The sequence below is a fragment of the Haemaphysalis longicornis genome, unplaced genomic scaffold, assembly GCF_048455015.1.
Source record: "Haemaphysalis longicornis isolate Haplotype H1 unplaced genomic scaffold, Haemaphysalis longicornis Haplotype H1 scaffold_39, whole genome shotgun sequence".
NCBI lineage: Eukaryota > Metazoa > Arthropoda > Arachnida > Ixodida > Ixodidae > Haemaphysalis > Haemaphysalis longicornis.
In genome coordinates, this window is record NW_027526359.1 from 2799947 (window position 1) to 2824015 (window position 24069).

At 45.4% G+C, this 24069-nt stretch overlaps 1 protein-coding gene across 1 annotated transcript in view; it reads right to left on the minus strand.

Annotated features, from left to right (window-relative positions):
* Positions 1–6738: 6738 nt before the first annotated feature.
* Positions 6739–24069, minus strand: part of LOC144178049 (lysosomal Pro-X carboxypeptidase-like) — a 164098-nt gene continuing 146767 nt past the window's right edge. Inside the window, exons 8-10 of the mRNA XM_077705584.1 lie at positions 15004–15156; positions 11824–12011; positions 6739–7068 (exon numbers count right to left, since the gene is read on the minus strand). Of these exons, the coding sequence (XP_077561710.1) occupies positions 6882–7068; positions 11824–12011; positions 15004–15156 (528 nt within the window). The 3' untranslated portion in view covers positions 6739–6881. The remainder of the gene's footprint in view (positions 7069–11823; positions 12012–15003; positions 15157–24069) is intronic.

Genomic DNA, 24069 nt, shown 5'->3' on the forward strand with positions numbered 1-24069 from the left:
TGTCCGGCAGTGGGCGTAGATTGACTGGTGATGATGATGACGACAAGTAAAAAACCTAGACCACTTGGTCTGCGAAATTCATAAAACTTCTTTTGAGATCCAGATGAGTTGGCTGCCTTGCATTTGGAGCCAACAGTTTTTAACCTCCTGCATACCAACCTCAAGAATAAAATGGAGTTTAGTTTTCATCTTTAGGCGCAACAGCTGCGGTCGCCGGTGTTCTATACACAGCGGGAGCATGTATGATTTGCTGCGTTTTTCTCGCATCGACTCTCTAAGCAGAACACTTTACTTACGTTTATTATTTCGCGTCCACTACTCGTTCTCAACTACAAGCAAGTAGGTTTACTCCTAACCTGTGCTCTGAGGCGTGAAAAATTATCCTTCCGCTCATTTACAAATAAATTAGCGTTGATGATGATGATGGTTGGGTTTTAAGGCACAAGGCCGACTAAGGGCAAAGAGCGGCAGAGAAAAGGTTATTTAATCAAGTGAAGTGATTACCACAAAATGGTAGGTAAAAAAAACGTGTCAACCGAACATAGTAAAATCAGTTAAAGATAATGGTGATGGCTGGTGTATGGGACCAGTTTTGATTATGCGTGATAGGAAATGAGGTTTAAAAACTTAACGTCTGACAAATACTCAAACTCACGTTTCACGGAAACCATGGCATCGTAACCCAGAAACAGCGATGGATGTAGGGGGATATGTTGTCTGTAGAGTTCTCTGAAGTGTTTGTGTCGTGTTGTGTGAAGTTCCTTGCATGTAATTAGTATGTGCACTACGGATAGGGCCCCTCCGCACCTGCTGCACTGGGTTTTATAAGATCCCGTCAGCAGATACAAGTGCGTTGCATGGGTGTGCCCTATCCGCAGCCTACCCAAGGCGACTTCCGTGAATCTGTTGTGTGTCAGCTGTGTACCGTCCCAAAGGTGGCTTTATTACATGCAGTTTGTTGTCTGTCTGTTCGTTCCAGTGGGTTTGCCATTTTCTGCGCAAGTGTTGTCTCATGTGTGGCTTGAGGTCTGTATATGGTATGGTTGTTATGTCTACAGTGTTCCTGAGTGCAGCAGCAGCGGCCCTCTCGTCTGCCAACTCGTTCCCAGCGATCACAGCGTGTCCTGGGACCCAGCAGAGGAGCAGCTGATGCTTCTGCGCATACACAAACATGATGGTGTTGAATACAAGAGTACCTATGTGGTTTTTTGTGGGGGAGTGTATGCGATAATAGTGCGCGAACAACACTCCAGGAATCTTTGTAGATGATAGACTGCGGAATTTGATTTTCAAGTATGTGTCGTACAATCAGTAAAATTCCATACACTTCTGCTGACAAAATTGTTGTGTGCACGCTCATGGTTCGGGCTGCATTGAAATTAGAACCATGAGCACCGCAGGAGACCATAGTGGAGGTTTTAGAAGCGTCACTGTAAAATTCTGCAAGTGGGTATTTAAACTGCGGAGACAGAAAGTGCTGCAGTATTGCAGCTCGCGGTACCCGATGTTTGTGAAGTTTTATAAAAGAAAGGTCACAGGACACAGGAAGAATTTGCCAAGGCGGTAAAATGTTTGAAAATGGAGACCTGTACACATCTAAAAAAGAAGCGCTGAGATCCGAGGCTCGCTCTCTCAATCTAAGTGAAAAGGGCAGAGGAACGGATGGGCGATTTACAAAGAGCACAGATGTGGATGTGTTGTTAAAGACAGAAAAAACGGAAGGTTATTCAGTGATGAAATTTTAAAAGCATAAAGTAAGTTCATGTACGTCCGTTGGTTCGCAAGGCTCCACTTATTACAATCGACATACAGACTCTCGACAGGGCTAGTGCGAAAAGCGCCCGACGCAAGCCGTAGCCCCAAGTGCAGCAGTGGGTCAAGCATTCGCAATGCTGTTTTCGTCGCCGACCCATATACCACACTGCCATAGTCTAAACGAGAACCAACCAAAGCAGTATAGAGCCGTAGTAGGAGTTCTTTGTCAGCCCCATAAGATTGGTGAAAAGAACCTTAAGGATATTCATTGTTTTCAGACATTTATGCTTACGTTTCTTGATATGTGGGATTTATGTGAGTTTGTCGTCAAACACCACACCTAAAAACTTGTGCTCCTTGCTCACAGGAAGCGACATGCCATTAAGAGGAATGTCTGGGTCCATATGGACCCCGCGCTTGCTGGAGAACACAACGCAGGAGCTTTTTACAGGATTCAATTTAAAACCATTCTTGTCTGCCCAGCCGGCAAGTTTCTTGACTACGAGCTGGATTTGGCGTTCGCATATTGACATATTGCATGATTTAAAAGATATCTGCACGTCATCTACATACATAGAGTAAGAGATTGTTGGTGGCAGTGCTTTTACAAGAGAGTTCATCTTTACTATGAAGAGAGTGCAACTCAACACGCCACCTTGCGGCACGCCATTTTCTTGGGCGTGAACCTTTGAGAGTGCACAGCCAACTCTTACTCGAAACGTTCTCTCTGACAACTAACAACGGTGTTCAACATGTTACCCGAAACACCGAATGACTTGAGGTCACTAAGGATTCCATAACGCCAAGCGGTGTCGTAGACCTTCTCGAGGTCGAAAAAGACAGTTAAACAGAACTGCTTATGCACGAAGGCATCCTTGATGTATGCGTCAAGTGCTACCAGTTGATCGTTCGTCGATCGCCCCACCCTGAAGCCTGCCTGGCAGCTCTCAAGAAGACCGTGGTACTCAAGGAAGTACACGAGCCTGCGATTGATCATCTTCTCGAAGAGCTTGCACAGGCAGCTCATCAAGGCTATAGGACGGTAGCTTGAGGGGGACGACGGGTCCTTTCCCTCCTTCAAGAAAGCCACTACTATGGCTTCCCTCCAAGAGTGTGGGGTGTGCCCCGAAAGCCATATTTTATTATGTAGATTTAGAAGTGGTTCAAGTGTGTCAGCGTGTAGGTGTTGTATCATTGTATATGTGATGTTGTCTAGGCCTGGAGCTGAGGGTTTACACGTGCTCAAAGCAGCGCTCAGCTCATGCAGTGAAAACTCTAAATTATAAGAAGATGTTGACCTATGGTTATCTAGTATAGGCTTCTTTACGGCCGTTTGAAGTGTTTCATGAAAGTGTTTGTGTAGTGTGCTGAACTGTACACGTGTTGGAAGTGTTGTGAGAGTGTGTCAGCCTGGTCTTCGAGTGTGTCCCCTGTTGTGCTGACCAGAGGCAGGCTGTGTGTTGGTTGTCCTTTGAGTTTGCGTATTCTTGTCCATACTTTACGTGTGTCTGTGTAGGAGTTTATTGATGTTATGAAGGAAAGCCAACTCTCTCGTTTTGCCTCACGGCGCACACGTTTTCCTAACGCCTTGGCCCGTTTGAACAAAATGAGGTTACCCGACGTGGGGTACCGACGAAGGACACCCCACGCCTTGTTCTGGGCCTCTCGCGCCCACCTACAGTCCTTATTCCACCACGGCCTCCGCTGGTTGGGGGGGGGGGGCACCAGAGGCGTGGGGAATGGACTTTTTGGCGGCGTCGGAGATGTGAGCCGTGAGCAGTTGGGTAGCTTCTTCAACGTGTAGGTGTCCTGTGTATGTGTGGTGTAGTTTGGATGTCTGTGTAAATGTGTTCTAGTTAGCTCTTGCTTCATTAAACCTTTTATGGGAAGATGGACTGCTCGGGCCTCTACCTATATACGTTAATGAAGTGGGGAAATAGTCACTACCATATGGGTCCGTGCCCACACCCCACTCAAGACATGGAAAAAGAATTGCAGAACCAATAGCCAGGTCAAGATGTGAGTATGTGTTGTGACCAATGTTATGGATGTAGGCTGTTTATTGTTGAAAAGGCATGTTCCTGAAGATGTAAGGAATTTCTCTATCAGGCGACCACGGGCATCCGTTCTGGAGGAGCCCTAAAGAGGGTTGTGTGCATTAAGGTCGCCTGTTAGAATGTACAGTTCGGGCAGCTGGTCGACCAGCGCCTCGAAGTCAGAGCTCGAAAGTGCATAATCAGGACAGGACGAATGTAAATGGAGCATAGCGTTATCAACCTATTAAAAATTATTGTGCGGATGGCTACAGCCTCAAGGACGGTGTTCAAGGTGACAGGGTGGCATGCTAAGGATTTTCGGGCGATTCTGGCCATATCGCCAGAAGAGTGTGTGCAGCTATCCCTGTCCTTTCTGTATACCAGGTAACTATTCAAGAAATTTGTGTGTTTGGAATTCAGGTGTGTTTCCTGGACACACATTACACTTGGCTGATTGGCATGCAGAATCTCTTACACGTTGTCAAGATTACTCTGAAGGCCTCTGCAGTTCCATTGAACGATATTTTGCCTTCCCATTATGATGTGTTAGAGCTACTGAAGTGTGTATGTTTATGTGTCGTCTTTCGGGGCTGTGACTCTCGTCTTTTTGGACTTGTCGGGAGGCTTTGGCGCCGGGACACGTTCCTTGCGCTGCACCGCAGACAGGAACGGTCCGACATCCGTTTCGTCCTCTGATGTCCTCCGAGTGACTGATTTGTCAGTCTCCTTGTACCGCCCACTTTTTTGGGCGCGCTTTGACTGACCCAAACCACCGAGGGTTTCAGGAATGCCTCGGATGGCACAGGCGGTGTGGTGGGGATAGGAGCTGCTGCTGGTTCCTCTGTCTCAATCTCCTCTGCGCCCTCGCCTGTGGTTTGGGACGCTGGAGCGGACGTGGAGAATGCAGCAGCACTCCAACCAGACGTGTTTGCCACCACAACCGTGCGGTGTTTTACCAGACGTGTTTACCACCACAGCGAGCGGTGCGGAGGCGGGTTGGGCTGCCAGAGGCTACCCAGGGGGGGGGGGGGGGGAGGGCGGGGGGGGGGCAGGTCCGATTCGCGGTACTGGGTCCCCGCGGAAACCAGACGTCGCTCCGCCCCCCGGCGAGCTGCATCGGCGTACCTCCCCACAGGGAAAGAAGCGAACCTCTTCCGCGCCTCTGGGAAAGAGATGTTTTCAGTGACCTTGATGTTAACGATTTTCTTGTCTAATTGAATCTTTTCGCATTTTCTGGAGTAGGCCGCATGTGGACCCTGGCAGTTTACACAAAGAAGTTGTTGCACGTTGCAGTTTTTGGCCGGGTGATCGTGCTGGGCGCATTTTGCGCAGGTAAGTCAGCCGCGACAGGTGTTTGTGCCGTGCCCGAACCGTTGGCACTTGAAACAGCGCCGTGGGTTCGGGATGTAAGGTCGGACTGAACAACGGATGTAACCTGCGTTGATGAATTCTGGAAGGGTCGACTTGTCGAAGATTAGGATGAGGTGCGTTGTCGGTATTTGTTTATTGTCTCTGCGGATGGTTATGCGCCTGACCGCTGTTACGCCCTGACTACGAAGACCCTCCTGCAGGTTAGCTTCAGATTCATTGATTATATCATATTCGGAAATCACGCCCTGGGAGCTGTTTAGGCTGCGGTGGGGCGTGACTTGGATGGCCAGATCGGCGATGCGGGTTTGCGCAAGTAGTTTATCAGCCTGATCCTGGCTACTGACTTCAACAAGGATTTCTCCGGTTCCTTGTTTTTTGGCTTCATATGATTCGCCGATGACACCTTCAAGAAATTTGGAGACGAGAAATACTGACTTTGAAGCAATAGGGTTCAACTGGTCAACTGATTCTATCACTGAGAAGCGAGAGTAGTTGTTCGGTTTTGGAATACTCAAGTTGGGAAGTGGTGGAAAAGAAACTTCGGTGCGGCCCCTTTTCGGGGGCCGATCACGTTTTGGGGGTAGGGGTTGGAAAATGCCATATGATACATTGGAAAGCGCGGAGACGGGGGTACTTTCTCGTTTGACCTTACCCTGGTAGTCAAAGAGGTCCCGGAGCTCCCAGCCTGGTAGACAAGCAGGGAGCCCATCGGCCGGAGCTTGACCAAGGCTCTGACGGCCACCGTTTGCGGCTCCTACCTTTCACCTTTAAACATCTCGCCACGGTTGGACACGGCTTATGTATGGGAGCTCGGAGTCCGCGGTGTCGCTGCTCACCGTCACCATGAATACTCAAGGTGCCCCGTGCGGGGAATAAATTAGTGTTGTGTAAAGTAAGAGACAGAGAGAGACGTAGAGATATACAGAGATAGAGAGAGGGCGAGTGTAATGCTTATACTATACACTCCAAGCAGATGCTAATTTGTCGACACCTTTAAGATAGATATTTGGGGCAGCAAATTTAGAATCAGCCGACATATGGTGGTGGCAGCACTGACATTTCCAATGTTTTTTCATCCGGTGGGCAGGGTTAGCATATAATACCATCATACAAACAACTGTCGAGCCTCAATTGCAAGTGCAAGTACACGTTCGGTGCGATGATGTAGTAACCGAAGACAACCAGCTCACGCACAAGTTGGTCAACCAATCGTTGAGTTTTATGCGGCCTAAAACGTCGTCGCAGGAACTTCCCGCCGATGCCGCGTGATCCGCTGTTTTGGTGTCAAATGCTGCACTGTCCACGGCTACTAGCTGATGGTTCATGAAGCCCACGCCAATCAGCTGAAAGAGCTTCTCTCCACATTTCGGGTATCCTTTGACGACGGCGTTGAGGTCAACGTGAGTAGAAAAGATTCATGAGGAGGAGAGCCATGAATGTCAGGAAGCTGCCGTGCGGAGTCGGACTAGTTCAACTTCAGGAGTAATTCCCGTCTTGATTGATTGATTGATTGATTGATTGATGGGAAATACAAAATACAAAACGAAGAAAGGGATGCAAACGCGACGTAGCCGTACATAAGTCTTTAATAATTGCTAGGCTTTCATTTTGAAAGCGTGTAAGCCGACCGTTCATGAGGTACTTTATTTTCTTTACCAATAGATAGCTAAAGCACACTTTTTTTTAGAACGTTTGGCATGGACTGCGTGTTCCAGAGTCCTACGATATCCACCCCCAGATAGCCTTCTTTGCTGCATTTCTGGCGTTCTTGAAGGATCGGGGATCGTCGGGACGCGAGAATTGAAGGTCGACGTGGTGCGCGGCTCCTTCGATCAGGATGTACTTCGTGTTTTTGTTGGGCGCTTTCTTCAAGCCGAAGGACGCCCAAGGGTCCAGGTCGCCGTCACTTAAAGAAAGAGAAAACATCCTGAGCACTTCCACACTGTGCATGAATGTGACCAGCGAAGCGTTTTTCCACAGAGGGGATGCATAATTTGGGAGAAGGCTATGAGAAAACTTTATTTCTCATGAGAGCTGACAGATGGCGGTCGTAACCAAGACAGATACATTCGGAGATAGATTCGGTCAAATTCGGAGGGTGTTTTTTGAGGTTTATTGTTTAGCGAAATTTCGACGTTTTCGGAATTTATATCTTGTAAATATCCAATTCTCCAAAACTCGGATTTTATTCCGCTATATTTTAAATACTTCAGATCATAAGCGAAATTATGTCTGAATACGAACAACTCCGAACGCTCGGAGCAAATTTTTATTGCCTCAAAAATTTCACAGGCAGAGACATATATATGAAGAGTCATGAACAAATGAAATGCGAACATATAGAAATATAAACCTGAACACGCCAAATTGGAAACTACAGTTCATGGAGGTAACATAGGGGCACGCCATTGGAATATTTTGAAAGCCACATCTCCCAGCTTTGATACTGTAATAAAACCATGCATCAATTTGACCTACATGAAAAAAAAAATCAACGCTATTTGTTTTTTCTGGCCCATGTTATCGTGTTGTCAATTCTTTTGTTCAGGACTGTGCACAGGCACACATAGTTGAAGACAAAACATGTACGTTTCTCCTATTAGAACCTTACAGCTTGTTGGGATACACGCTAGCATATTTTATAGATTTTTGTCGCTGATGGTAGCGTGCACCTTTCAATTTATCATTTTGAGAATAGGAAATGGCCTAGAAAAGTTTTCGCTAGAAATATGTAGAGCGAGAAGCCTCAGCGAGGAGCGAGAAAGCACTGGCCACTGCTCGGTGGGAACTCTGAAAAACAAGGTGGGTACAACAATGTTACGTATTTAATAGCTCTGGAAGTACGAAAAACCTGTCATGAGTTGGCTTATGTCGTCAGTTTTAAGAAACACTCACTTAAAAATCGGCTAACTTGAAGCCCGGCTAGCTTGAAGTCCGAACTTTGCGAGTTTTTGGCTCTGCATGCTCTAACATCGGTGTTTATTGGATAAATACGAATAGTCCAAATTTTATTTGCGAGTGTTGTTCTGATATTTTCGGATTAATCCGAAACCCGGAGCCCTACCGATATCACATGCTAACCTGAAAGGTATTTTCAGTCAAGTGTCTCACCAAAAGTGTCCTAAAAACCGTATGTCTAATGAAACGCTACAAAGTATTCTCCATGTTAAGTTTGCTTTGGCAAGAGCGGAGATTGTTGTAAAAATTTTGCACCAAGTGAAACGTTTTTTTTTTTCGCTTCAAATCTTGTGTTCGATATGGACCGAGTGGTGACGCCGAGTGATGTATTTACTTTGATCGGTGCTGTTTTTGACCTTGGCGGTGGCGCCGGTTTTGCCCTATTTGTATAATGTGTTTTGTGAATACTCATAGTAAAGGTGTGGCTGATCCCAGCTGCGGCCGCCTATTTCTTTTTTATGACACCGAAAGATTTTCGAAAATAACTGTGTGTACGAGCCCTCTACAACGGCGCGCCACATAGCGCAGGTGTTTTATTTTTCTGGATTGTTGCGTGTTGCGTTACTACAAGCTGATTTTCCTTCATTTTTAAAAATTGGTGAACCTAAATGAGCTTTTTAATGTCGTACAAACCTTTGGGCGACTTTCGGCCAAATTTATCGGGATTTGGTTTTGCGTTGGGCGAAATTTGGGCTAGTTTGACTTGATGATTGGGCAGTTTTTGTTTGGAACATCTGGTAACCCTGTGCTGTAGTCGCTCGCGCGCCTCCGCACCGACCAGCCGCGCCACAGCGTATTGCCTCTCGTAAGCCGTACACGCGTCTCGCGTGATCGTCGAGTCAACCGAACCGAGAGCCTGCTGCCGCCGTCGCGACCGTACTCGCTCGCCGACGGTGTATTGCCTCGCGTCGACCGGCCCCGGCACTCTCCAGATTTGCTCTTTGGTTCGGAAACCCAGGGCTTCTTCAGCTGCTCGCATTACGGAAACGTGGGAAAGCAGTTACTCATGCAAGATGTAGTCATTACGCTGCTCACTCGCGTAAGGCCACGCGTAAAAGAACTACTGAGGAGAGGTGACGGCCGCTCGGGAGGCCTGACTGGAACGTCACAACCAGAAGTTCGCCGCTGTGGCGACCAGTTGTGGTGACGCCCCGCTAGGTGCTGCATCGGCTGAAGTAGCGTATTTTCAAACGGTTTTAATAAAAATGCTGCGCCTGTGTGGAGCTTAAAATTAGTTCACAAGAGACTACTTTGGTATATATCACACGTTGAAACATATTTTGTGGCAGGTAAGTTTTCGTTGCAGTTGGCCTTTAAGAGTCATTACGGCGGTTCCCTTGCGATGAGACACAGACACATTTTTCGCCCCGCAATCTGTAACACATTAAGTGTGGATACTCCAATAAACACCCTTTCTCAAATGCAGACTTTAAACCGCACACCAACCATTTCGAGTTGATCCTTATTGCAAGACAGTTAGAAAGTGTCGCAATAATTTGTGGTAATATCCCTGCAGTAGTTACTCAAATGGCCGAGAGCGCACAGTGTTTTGTCCATGTACACTTATTGAGCATTGAAGCGAAGCTTTCGTGTCATATCTGATGCCGTTGTACGTCAGGACGCCCTGCAGGACAGGCAAATGTCTTTCACGATGATGATCAAGGATCGTGGGTGATGTGAAAGGAAACGTTTCCCGTGGCCGAAATCGAATCGTGCCCGAAATCGAACCGAAATCGAACGCCCAGCAGCAGGTACTGATTCGCTCCGTACACTCGAAAACCAAACGTTAGGCCTACAGGGTGCACACCCCGGAATTGCTGCGGGTATTCCAGAGAAGTGGTGTGTACCTCCAGAGTAGCACATACTCGCAGTGTGCGATTTGCCAACCAAAGAATCTACCACGAGAGAGCTTCACATTCGACGATCGTCGTTGTTAGACGGAGGGGTGCATGATTTTTGTGGCTTTCGATGTCTTTTTGTGGTCCTCCGAAGAAGCGAAGACTGCATTGTCGCTATAAGTGTCGCCTGTCTGGTGAAATATTGACTCACAGGTTTGGTACACCAAGCAAAAAACAACAACAAAATATGTAAACAAAGACGTTGACCTGAGATAAAATTATCCGCCTAGAAAAAACTTAAACTGCTCAACGTTTTGGCGGCGAAGCACCATTGGGTCTCGGGCTGTGGTTATCTCCTGTTGTCGTCGTTTTAGGTAGTCATGGTACTAAAACAACGGAACACTCGTTTTCCGACGCCTCGCGCTAGAATGCTTCGTGCTTCATAGACACGAGACTTTTACAGCAAAGTTGTATACCTCGACCTCCCAGTGGCTTCACCTTCGTGGGCAAAAACGCCACGGCGCCAAGAATACGCTCATAAACTGCATGCATCGCTCCTCCCCAGGTTTCACCCCGTGGAGACGGCCCACGATTTGTTTTGGGTGAGCTGTTATATGCCTCTATGGAGCTTTTTAGCGGGGGGTTTTGAAGGAACAAATAGATAAAGAAGGTCAGTTCAGTCATGTAAAATTAGCAGTGAAATACCAAAGAAAATAAATTTGACTCAAAACCATTTTGCTATGAGCAGCAACGAGACAAGTTATTCTCTGGTGCCGCATTTGATACGCATTGCAAAATGAACTTCTGCAAATAAGGCTGACGTGCGCGCTCGGAATGAGCGCAGGGTCGCAGCAACTCCTGCGCAACAGTGTATGGGTGCCTAAACCCCACGGACACTAAAATAAATCAAGCATCTCATTGACTTTCGTTTACAGAAAAAATTCTCTTGCAAGACCATTGCGTTTCCGTACACCCCCTTCCTCCCATTCTCATAGCTTCCATTTCATGAAACTCCTGTTATACAGTTTTAAAAAACAAGGAAGCTCACAGTAACGCGTAGGACGTGAAGATAGAGAAGTTGTGCGTAACCATTATGACCATCACGACGGTTAAAGTCCACGATTGCAGCCGATTTGCTTCTTCTTCGTTGCCGCAACGACCACTACTCCATCATTATTGGTACAAGTGTGATCGTCCTTCATTTTTTGGAAGTGATAATCATTGTACATCACCTTGGTGGGGCGTACGCTATGACATGTCTTCCTCGTTCGAGCAAGTGTTGCCTCAAAAACGGAGAACGCTGGAAACTTTGTGGCTCTGAGCAACTGTTGCCACGATTACGGCGAAGGCTCGAGTTTTTGTTTCGCCAAACTTGGCCAATCTCCCTAAGTGGGTATGCTGTCTTGACAAACGTTCGCCGGGGACGCTGGGTGGTTGTCGCGAGGCACGCACAGAAGAGCGTTCGGAATTTTTAAACTGCTGGGTGGTGGCCACAATCCTGGGCAATCTCCTTAAGTTGGTGTACTTGGCTTGACAAAAGTGCGCTGGGATCGCTAGGCGGTCGCTGCAATGCACGCACGCGCGAGCGCTCGGAATTATCTTGATTTTTCTAACTGCCGTGCGGTCGCCGCGAGAGATACAGAGAGAAAACTAACTTTATTTCGCACATTACGTATGTCTGTAGGTCCTAATTTCGGTCTTCGATTCACCGGTCAATGTACACCGGTCAATGTGCAATTCAGTGTGCACAGGTCGCCGCGAGGCACGGGCTTACGTGCGTCTCGGCATTATCTTGCTATTTTGAACTGCAGACACGCAAAATAACAATTTGCTATACATTTTCGCGCTTAATAAGCGCAACCTACGTGAAAACGATGTTGGAAGCAGTCTGTAACTCCGGTACAGGGTAGGTGGTGGTGATCTTGTCGAACTCTGGCGTTACACCAAACCTCTCCTGGCAACCGGTAACATACTCTTCCGCGTTCCACTCTCGCGGGTAGAACATGTCGTGAATGCCGTCCGAGCAGGTGGGCCAGATTATCTCTGTGCATTCCTGCGTTAAGAAGTTTGTAGGAGATAAATATGAGAAGGAATCCAAGATTGAGCACATTGTATGACCGCAACTGCGTTTTACCAATGTATTGAAGTTTATACTTTGCACAACGTAGAACTGCCTCCAGGCAGCCTTTCGCCCTGCTTGGCGTCACTCGCAGCATCTCGTAAAGCGGACCTCTCAGTATACTCCGGACATTTGGCAATCATTGCGTGATTTGAATTCAAGACAACGTAACCACAGCCACCGAGGTAGTTCCCCAAAACACAGTTTGTTTCAGCTGGTTGGGTAAGCCCCCCACACCCCACCCCCTCCAAAAAAAACAAACAAATGGGAATAGCGTTACCCAACGCCGTGCTCCATGCTCTGTGCTCGGTGGGGTTAGCACTAACGGGACACGACTGCATATTGCTCTATTACACTGGGGCTTGCTCTTGGCTTCGCGTGCTTGTTTGCGTCGTTTATCTGCAGGTTGAGCTTTGTAGCATAAAAATAACTTTCGGAACAATCCCTTTTAATACACATAAAGTCCCCACAAAAAAAAACAAAAAAAACAAAACGAGGGAGAACATTGTCTTGCACAGTAGGTTTGTCAAATATTGTTAAAAGAAAAATCCTTGGTAGGCACCATATTTTCCTGTACCATGGATCCTAAATCGCTTCTAGTTCTTGAGAAGACTTCCTGAATTCTTAGGACTATCATCTTTTCAACTGTCGCTTTTCTGATGGAGGCGAAAAGCAAAAACGCCCGTGTGTACGAGATTTCGGCGCACGATAAAGATCCCTAGGTGGTCAAAATTAATCCGGAGCCCTCCACTACGGCGCGCCTCATCGCCTGCGTTGCGTCGGCGCGTTAAGCCCTACAATCAATCATCAATCTTTTCAACTCACACCGGACTAAACTTGCCGCTGTTGGAGGCGCTATATCACTAACCTTATACAGCCTGTTCAATTGACGTTTGATTGTGTAGGGCTCAACGAAGCTAACAAGATTTCTATGATGCATCGTATTTAGAGCGCGAGAAAGTAGCGGGGGGACGCCTGCTTATTCTGTGTTTCGTTATTCTATAGCTCATTTGAGTGAATTTCGCGTTTAAAGGGGCACTGACACAAACTTTTGAAGGCGAGATAACTTCGGAGATAGATTGGTGGGAACACATATACACCATCTGCAAAATATCAGCGGTGAACACAGCCTAGAACATATTTAAAATCAATCTTAAAGTGTGCGAAACGCAACCGAGCAGACAGGAGAGGACCACGCGCAATCGACATCCCGAGGATATTATGTAAATAAAGAACATCCAAACACGTCACGAGTTTGTGTTTGCCGCTTCCGCACTGCCGGCGTTTTTCGCCGGCTCACCCGGCTCGCCGCTCCAATCGGAGGGCCGGAGGGCGGAGCTTCTGCTCTCGAGAACGAACGACCCGATCGTTGGCGGCGGAGGCGCCGTGATTTCGTCAGCTCATCGGGCAGCTGGCCGCGACCAAAGTTCTACAGCGATTCCAGGCACTCTGTTTCTATTACTGTTTATTACCATTGGATGCGAAAACTCGCCGGAGGCACGAAAAGCCCACTGAGCTAGCCGCACGGTCGCTGTGCAGGCGGCGGCCACGGCCGCGAAGTGGCCCAGGCCGGCGCAGGTAGCTCGAGTGATAGCTTGTTACCGCTGCACGAAATTGTCCCCAAGTCCCGACCATGGTGGCTTGCATGAGAAAGGAGTTAATGATGCGATGGCGGGTTGCATTAAAAATTGTCATCTGCACCGCTTACGAGAGCGGCACTCGAATATCCGCCGCAGTGCTAAGCCGAACACATCTGTAGGCGGACCTGTAGGCAGACCGGCCGGCTGCTCCCAGCGGGCGTCTTGCCACCTACCGTCTCGAGCGTCGCGCGTCGTTCTTTAGCCGCGGTAGCATTTGCACTCGCAGCGGCTGTGTCACATCCACGGTCGCTTTTTAATTAAGCGCCTCACGAGACCAGTACGTGGGGGCATTCGCAGAAACTGCCGTCGATGCGGATTCGACAGTGCTACGGCGTCTCTGCTCTGTGATATCCCTCCGACGGTCACGTGGTTAGCTTTTTTCACACAAAATCCACAAAATCCATCGTTTCGCGGCACTCGCTGAATCCGAAACTGCGACTGGCCGCATTGAAAATGCCTCTAATTAAACAACCGTTGCACGCTGAAGCAAATGAGGTTTCTACAGGTTATAAGTAGGTCACTAGCTACTTATCGCAACAAAAAAAAACACGATGAAAAATTTTTGTGTCAGTGCCCTTTTAATGTTGCAGGAGTGCTGTTACAATGAGGCAGGATTTTGAATAACCAAACTTGTATACTACAAATGTTACCTCAACGTGTAATACTTTGTGTAATGAATACTTGGCAATCTTTATGTTTCTTGAAGTTTTATAGTTCATTCTGCAATATTTTAACACTACCGCCATGCAATCAGTGAAATGAATGAGTTCATTGGCTAGCGAAGCTGTCGAGTGTGCTTTTTCCCCATTACCCCTCCAGATGCATTCGCCGAATATAAACTGATTGATTGATTGATTGATTGATTGATTGATTGATTGATTGATTGATTGATTGATTGATTGATTGATTGATTGATTGATTGATTGATTGATTGATTGATTGATTGATTGATTGATTAATTAATTAATTAATTAATTAATTAATTGATTGATTGATTGATTGATTGATTGATTGATTGATTGATTGATTGATTGATTGATTGATTGATTGATTCCCTGTGTCTTCAGAGCACCTTTAATGTATAATCGAGAATGTTCGTACGCATAATAAACGTTGTTTATTATGCGTAAATAAACGAAAATTTTGTTACCACATCCGGATCGCTTTCACGGCATATTTCGTGCTTCGCAACAAATTGTCCCATAAAATGATGTGCTACTCCGAGGAGATCGTACAAAGCATAGTCACCGGAAAGTTTCGAAAAACCAGAGACGCATCACTCTCACCTGGAAGTTCCAGGCCATCTGCTTCGAGACCAGGTGTATGTCCATACATCGTCTGTTCCCCGAGGAGTTGTAGAACAAGTTCATCACCTTGGCTGATCCGTCTACGGCGGCTTCGCCTTCCGCAGGCTGGTTCCGCAGCAAGTTACAGGCCGCCTAAAAAGGGAGAGAATGAGACGCACCAATAAACAGAACCTACTTTTATTGACACTTAATTGGGACTTAATTGGGACACTTAATTGGGACACTTAATTGGGACACTTAACTGTGAGCGCATACAAATTGGAGGTAAGCGAAAGAAAATGATGCGACTACCTTTTTTGCGGCAAAAATAAAATCTAGCCACTACTGCTGTCCAACCTCAAAGGCACAATCCAGAGGTCTATGGCCCTTTCCGCCTCGAGGACCCCAACAGTTTGTGTCGCAAACATAATTTATTTACTTGGCGTGAGCGTAAATAGTGCATCTTTATGGTTTTTAAACAATTGTGCGATGGCGGTGCTGGCACCCTGAAATACTTCGTTTTACAAGGACTACAGGGACACCAAAGGGTGAATAAAATTTTGTTTTCAGTAATAGATCATACGCTTGGTACTTCGGTCGTCTTTTCTTTGACAAGCAACGGTGCCGTATTCACCGCAAAATAAGTAAATAAAGCTGTCATTTCTCCCTCTCGTTTTCCTGTCACTTTTCCGCGACGTAGCCATTCCGTCACAAAAAGGTAGCGAGACACCGGTGTGGTGCCCGGCGTAATAAAAGGCGCAAAGCAGGGTGTCGAACCGGAATTTTTTCGGGTTCGGTTCGGGTTCGGATTCAAGCCTTTCGGGTTCGGTTCGGGTTCAGTTCCAGAACACCATTCCGTTCCGGTTCGAACCGGTTCGAACCCGTTCGAACCGGTTCAAACGGGTTCAAACGGGTTCGAAGAAAAAAAAAGTAGGCGTCTTTTTTATGTTAATTTTTTGTGCTCGTTTTTCGTTTCCTTATCAAATCGGCATAACAACAAATTCATAATGAAGGTTTCTTTGTCCAAATATTTTGTCTTCGCCAAACTAAAGCGACCCTGCAACACGTTTTTCAACTTTTGTCTAAATCTTGAGTGCTTGCAGAAAGTAGTCAACCAACGCATTATACTATGGGGTCGCAATGTGCCTCAGCCAAAAATTACTGTTCTCTCTTCGTCAGATAACATAGAAACTTGCTCAAAATATTTTTCTCTCCTTCCCGGTCTTCGCGTTCTTCGACCGCTGAATGACGTCATTACAGCGGTGTAGCGGCTGTTTGCCGGCTTTCCTTAAGTTGCAGAAGAGAACGCACTTGATAGCCATCTAAAAAAAGCCACAAAAGCGAAGCAGAAACGGAAGGTGTATCCACAGCGACGAGCAAATCACGCACTGTTGCTCTGTGCTGGCAATAGCTATAGTTTTCGCAGTTCTTCCAGATGCGAAGAAGATTGAAAGCGTTGTCGAAAGTGTTTATTTATTTATTTACTGCTTTTTATTTGTTTATTTATTTATTTATTTATTTATTTACCTAGTTATATTTATTAATTTATTTATTTATTTACTGTTGGGTTTAACGCGCCGTCGCAACGCCGACGACAAGGCGCGCCATAGTGGAGGGCTCCGGATTAATTTTGACCACCTGGGGATCTTTTCGTGCCACGAAATTTCGGACATACGGACGTTTTCGCTTTTCGCTTCCATCAGAAAAGCGGCCGCCGCGACCGGGAATCTAAACCGCGTCTGTGTGCTCATCAGCGCCGTACGCCGTAGCCACTGAGCCACCACGGCGAGTTTATCTGAGGTGTTGAAGAGCTCCTTTAACTGTACCCGCAAAATGTTTTCTATGGTAGTGTGACGAGTATGTGGCGCCGACTGCCAAGCGTGGCAGGTGTTATTTAGAAAAATTTTCTACTGCTCATCTTTTATCTGCTAACAGAGCTGTTAGAAAGAAAGAATGGCTCTAAGGACTCATTGGACGGCTGGTATAGGACGACATGGGATAGGGAACCACTGGAGATAGGAACTTGCTAATGGCCCTTCAGCGACTGGTGACAGCGATTGGGCTCTAGGAAAGATGATAGCCAAGTGAAGTCACAAGCAGCAGTAATGATCACTTGTAGAGAGAGAGAGAGAGAGAGAGAGAAAATGAAGTTTAATTCAATCGAGGCAATGTTTAAGAGAGGCGTCCTCATTCGAGGGGGCCGAATCGACAGCCGTTTACATCAAGAACAACTGATCTTCCAGGGCGCAGCTGGCCATGGCTGTCTCCCAATTTTCTATGGAAACGTGAAGGTTGGATGGATCGACGGCACACTAGTCGCAGCCGCCTACTATGTGTATGAGGTTCCCAGGCTGTCCACAGAATCAACGCAATGGAGAGAGTTGTGTCCCGTCAAAGAGGTGAAGTCTGGCGTTGTGTGGGAAGGTGTATGCCCACAGGGTGCGGAGTAATTTTTCTTGGTTAATCGGTAGCGATTTGTGCGAGGAGGAGTACGTTCTATGGAAGAGGCCAGAGTGCTGAGTAACTTCTTGGTCTGTGACTGCAGGATGCATGCACTCGGGCCGGGCTTCATCAGAGCCGGCTAAGCGAGTCAAATCTCGAACCACGAGGTTGGTGATCTTGTTTGCCGTGGATGCCAGTATGAGCTGGCGCCCATACAATCGTAACTGGTCTCATTGGTGGTCTCTGGTTGAGCATCGGAAGTGTTGCAACATGCAATCGACCGTTGGCAAAGTTGGGCCACGCCTGCTAAGGGTCTATTATGAGAGTTTTGACGCCGCTTTGGCTAAGCGCATGTGCTATCGCCGCTTCCTCAGCTTAGAGGGGGCTGTGTTCGGCGGTTGAGATGCTACACCTGTGGGAGGCTGCAGAACGGTAACACAAAGAGAAGGTACTGAAGAATGCTATCGGGCGGCTCTTGCATCAAACCAGTTGATCGTCCCTCCCTTTTTTTCTTGCAGTTTAGTTTCTTTCCAACTGTCTCCCCTCATATATACACACGTTTTGAAAACTCTTTGATGAATATACAATATGCATTAGGCAATTAGTTATTAACTTTAGTCCGAGATGTCAATTTTAATATAGCAACAACATAATTTTATTTATTTGTAATATACTGCCAGTCACCTGTTGGCAGCCAAGGCAGGAGTGGTTACATATTGATACATTCAGCACTGTGGTGCGGAGGAGAACTCGCAATACGGGCATAAAGAAAGACCTTTTATAGCATTCAGGCGGTCTTCACGTAACTTTGCGGCTACTTTGTGCGTGACAAAATTTCCTGATTGGTCGAGAAGGAGAACGCTGCAAAATTTCCAAATGCCAAGGACCCCAAAGATATCATGTTTGGTCCGACCGTCGAATCCGCCTTAACTGACCCGCCAATTCTTTTAATCAAAATTAATCAACACACCAGTCCCAATAATTCACATTAGTTCATTCACTCACCTAACTAATTTCAACTTCAACTTCAACTTTATTGAGCATTTCGTACATAGAAATGCGAGGACAAACACAAAAAGCTGCAAAACTGCAGCTTGACGAGGTGTTTGCACCTTACGGTTGGCGTGGCAGAGCAGAAACAGGAGTTTAAAGCATACGAACAGGAAATAATCCTAAGAAAATAAATCTCGCCTTAACATGTCGATATTACATACAAACATAAAAGAAAGCATTAAAACGCACTATAGCACACAGTTTGTAAAAGATACTTATTAAATGATGTACATACACGCATATAGGCACTCTAGGTACATACATACATACAAAGGTTACAAAACAAAACAGGGTACACAGGTACATAAAAAGAGAAATATTGGATATGTACGGAACCTGTGTAGACACAAAAAAAGCAAAAGACAAAACTTGAAGAAAAAGTCATGTTATATACAGGTATGCATACACTCATCAAAATCTGCACTACAGAAGTATCCGCATAAATAAATACACACAATATTGGCAAAAATCAGTGTACGGTACTTTTTAGATGCTAAAGTTTGCAGGGAATGAAGACAATGCCAATAAAACGCTTGAAAAATATTACAAGTAATTTTGGCTAAACCAAGGTTGCCACGAGAGACAACGCTTAATAGATTGTCAGTTAAAAATGTTCTATGTTCAGCAGTAAACGTTTCCTTAAGTCTCACTTAGAAATTGTATTTATAGCTATTCCACTCTCGGCTAGGTTATTTAAAAGGCGGGAAGTTAGGGATTGCAACCATTCATTGTCATAATTCGTTCTTGAAAACGGCACGAACCATGTACTCCTTCCCCTAATTTCGTACGGTACGTCCAACGGTTTTCTTAAACTACATAGACTTAGATACGCTGCACCGTTGTGTTGCAAGCTATTTTTATACTTTTTTAGAAGATTAAAGTTGTAGATACAGTGGACAGGAAGCAAATTATACTGCAAAAATAGTTCGTTGGTGTGAGAGTCATATGGTACAGTTGCGACATGTCGAATGGCCTTTTTCTGAAATAAATGCAGCTTATTATTATTTTTTGCGGAACTGGTTAACCATACGAGGCTGCAGTAATTGATGTGAGCTGTGAATATAGCATGATAAAGAATAGGTTTAATATTTGATGTAACCACAGGCCGTAACCTACAAAGCACCCCACACGTTCGAGATAAATTAGTGCAGACGTGATAGACATGGGCATCTCATTTTAAATATTCTTAAAAAACAATGCGTAAAGTTTTTATTTCACTAACTAAACAAATCTGTTCAGATCCGATGTACAAACTGAGGTTTCTATCAACAGATCTTTGAGCTGGTGAAAATAACACCGCTTTAGTTTTCTTAGTATTTAATTTTAACGAGTATGCTTTAGTCCATTTGTGAAGCTTTCTAAATGCTAAATGCAAAATTTGCTATTGCTAAATGCAAAAGCTGAGTAGTATCACACGATTGAAAGAAAATGTTGGTATCATCTGCGTAAATAATAAAATGTGCAATTTCAGTAATTTCTACGATATCATTCATAATTATTGATCAGGATTGGCCCTAGAAGACTGCCTTGCGGAACTCCAGCCCTTACTTCTTGTGAAGAAGAGTTGTGTTCCTTTATTGCTACGACCTGTTGCCGGTTACTTAAATAAGATTGCAAAAGAGTAAAGCCCCCGGAATCCATAATGTTGTAATTTTTAAAGCAATGTTAAATGACTAATTCTATCAAATCCTTTGAAAAAGTCTATAAATATAACCAGAGTCCTTCAATAAAGCATTGAAGGACTCTGATATAACTAAAGTTACCTTCTTTTCTTCAAATCCCTGGATTATTCATTCTTTTTGCGTTAGTAAAGCTAATTCGTTGGAATATGTTTACGAAAACAGAACTGTTTTGATGATATAATAGAGTGTTTGTCACAGAAGGACACAAGGTGTTTCGTGATTACTTTTTCTAGCCTTTTAAAATAACTGGAAGTACAGAAACCGGTCTATAATTGGAAAAATTGATTTTGTCCCCGGATATAAACAGTAGCGTGACCTTAGCTTGCTGCATCTTTTTTGGAAAAACACCAGTAGTAAGGGATAAGTTATATATATGGCTGAGCGGCGATACAAGAAGGTCCAGTACAAGCTTAATAGGCCGAATCTGAAGCCTATCGATGTCTATGGCCTTGCTATTTTTTAGTGACAAGAAAATCGACCATATTTCCTGAGGTGTTACCGGAGAAAAAAAGGCTCTGTGTGGGTTAGAATACTTTAGGAAGCTCATAGCGCTTTCATTGTGGGAGCATTGCATAAGATTCGTTAAATAGTGATTAAACTTGGTTGCCAGTTCTTGATTCTTGAGTGGTTTATTATCTGCTGTCAATTCAAAGTCGTCGTACGGGGGGTAAGTGGGTGCAAAAGTTTATTCAATTCCCGCCACATGACATCCCGCCGGGAGGAAGCCTCAGAAAACATATGTTCGAAGTACATTTTTTTAGTATAGCGTAAGAACTTTGTCACAAAGTTTCGGTACTTTTGAAAGGCTACAAAATCGTCCCTGTTCTTTGTTTTTACAAACTTATGGTACAATATATCTTTTTTACGGATCATCTTCAGACATTCGTCTGTAATTCATGGTTTCCTTATATTCTTATTTTTCTTGACCATCTTAAGAGGAAAAGACTTTTTATATGCATCTTTATATGATTGTAGAAAAGTATCGTAGGCATCATCTGCAGTGGTGCACAGAAGTAAAGGGTTCCACCAAATAGAGGGAATTTTCTGACGAAAAGTAGTCAAAGTATTCTGATTATTATCGTGAAAAGCTAAAGATTCGGGGCATTGCTTACATCTTAGTATTTCTGTGTGCATTGAGAACATATATATAGGTAAATGGTCACCTATATGTAGAGATGGGCAGAATTGGGAGAGATGGGCAGTACCAGTCACACCGGACATGGTACTGCTACTTGTATCACTGGTTATAAATACATCAATAAGACTTTGGAAAAGACGGCCCATACGAGTCGGTTCTTTGATCACGTTCATGCAGCCGAAATAACCGAAAAGGAGCTCTAGGTCACGCGAATGTGCGCTTGCCTGTAATATGTTAATGTTAAAGTCCCCACCAATAGTTATTTGTAAACCATAAGACGAAACAAAATTGAGGTCTTCTAAAAATGCGAAACAATTTGCGAGTTTTCCATCAGGGGGGCGGTACACAACAACAAAAATAGCATTTTTACATTACACCGTTGAAGCTTCATAATCTGTCGTAACTGTCGAAAATTCGTTCATCGTACTACAAGAAAGCTGTGTAGACACGAGCTGTAACACACCCCCACCTCGCCGTGGGACCTATTTAGAAAGAACGTGTTGAAGCCCGAAAGGCGCAGCACCTCTGTGTCACTCGTATACCAGGTTTCCGTTATCATGACGACGTCGAACTTGAAACTTTCAAAGGTGCGTTTTCTTTTCTTGTAGTTTCACATTCTCCTTTCATTTCCTCGTAGCTTTTGTTGAAGAAATGGCAGCCTTTTTGCATTTCCACATTTTCTTTCCTAGTGGTTTCATATTCTTTCTTAATTTCCTCGTAGCTTTTCTGCATTTCCCTTACTTCTTTTCAAAATTCACGCTTAAGATCAGCGATCTCGCTTCTTAGGTCAGCAATGTCAGTTTTCATGACCAAAGCAATGCGGGATTATACACAAGAGCACACAATAGCAATGACACTGGGTGGTTGGCACCAGAGGCAACAGAAAAAGTCACTGAGTAAGCGAACAAAGATTACTGCAGAATATTCAAACCTGTGAAACAGGAAGGCGACTATCAGGCGACCGTTCTGTTCTCTGCCTCCGCTGCCAAGTGATGCTGAGGTGGACGGAGCGTTCTTTTAAAGGGTCCACTTCGTCACGAAAGCCACACGTGGTCCAGGAAACAGGGGGTGTGGTGAGGCGATGTGGCGAGGGGGTGTGGCGAGTCTACCCGCTAACCCGCACTAATCGACTTCAATCCATTCACCTCTGAAGTGTAAGGTTAAGCAGATTCGAGATAACATAAAAATGCTAACAAATATACTTTAAAAGTGGATATTAGGATTCCCCATTTTTTTAAATCTCATGTTCTCTTATAGCAGTAACCGAAAGACACAACGGCACTGTATACAAGAAAAAAAGTTACGTTAATTTTGAGAACTGCGAGTGTTTGTGTCTCAGTGCTGTTTGTATATATTTGCCCATTCAAACTATAAGTGGAAGATATGGATGTATTGTTGATGGTGTCCCTGAAGGCCTCCACAAGCGGACAGGGATGCATGCGAATTAACAAGACATTAAAAACTTTACGCGATTTTAAACACCATGTAGAGAAACCATGAAGAATATTCCATGATATGTTGCCTCGTAATATGCGTTATAACTTAAGTTATTCTAAACGTAAAAGATAATTGGGAGAGATGGGCAGTGCCTAACGCAAACTGATAGTATATACGGACAACTTTACATTAAATTGAGGGAAATAATTAGAAGAGAACATGATGGGCCTTGGGAACTACAGACTACGCAAAATATTTCATGGTTCTGTCTGGGGAGTGGCAAAATATCTTCAGACGCAAGGTAGGGTACCGAACTGGAAAACTAGAAATCACATTTTTGAAGCCCTGGAACCGGTTCGGAACGGTTCCTTCGATTCGTTCCGGTTCGGGTTCAGTTCCAAAATGGCGGAAAAAATACGGTTCCGGTTCAGTTCCGGTTCCGGGCAAAAATTCGGGTTCGGTTCCGGTTTTCGGTTCGGTTCCGGTTCCGGTTCGACACCCTGGCGCAAAGCGCTATCACGCCGGCAACGCTAGCTTTTACGTGTCGAAGCCATGTCCGCCGCCGGCAAGGCTTCTCTGGTTGAGGAGCTCGCTTAGACTTTTATGATTTTTCCCCGACGGAACGAGAAATGGTTTTCGACATATCGTTTACACCAATGGCAACAACATCGGACCAACCCCTGTGAAAGCCCACACATTTGGGAGGTGGTACTTGAAACGTGTACGCCCCGCGAGCTTTCTCCGACGCCGCTTTAGCGTGCTCTCCTTTTGCCTGCGGGGCGCGGTAAACAGAGACTTAGTAAAAGGAACCACTTGAGACCGCGCTCTCTACTTGGGAAAGTCGAACTCGATAAGCTGACAGCGAAGATAGGTCCTTGAATAAACGCTCCTTTATACGCACCTTGAATAAACCGCGAGCAACCTCTTACGGCCGGCGAGCATTGCAAATGAGTAGTGGTACTCGGCGCCCCCGGTCTGAAACATCAGGGTAGAGCTATGCGAAGCACTACGGATTGCTTATCAACAGTAGCTTGCGGCGAACCGAAGAGCGTCAGGTGATTACCGTTCACCTTGAACAAACAATGAGGTTCGAACCAGGAGCGGGCACGCTTTAGGTATAGCAACATCAGCTAACGCGGAACGGAAGCTTATAACCGAAGATTAGGCGGTTCGCTTTATAATCTTGGTCCTTTTGCCACCTCCTGTGGGGTTATTGCTTACAGAAGCTCCGCCGTTCACCGCAGTAGCTTAGAGGATCGGCTAATTGTGCGCGAAAAGGAAAGCACATCTTTTCCAAAACTAAACTGAAAGCAT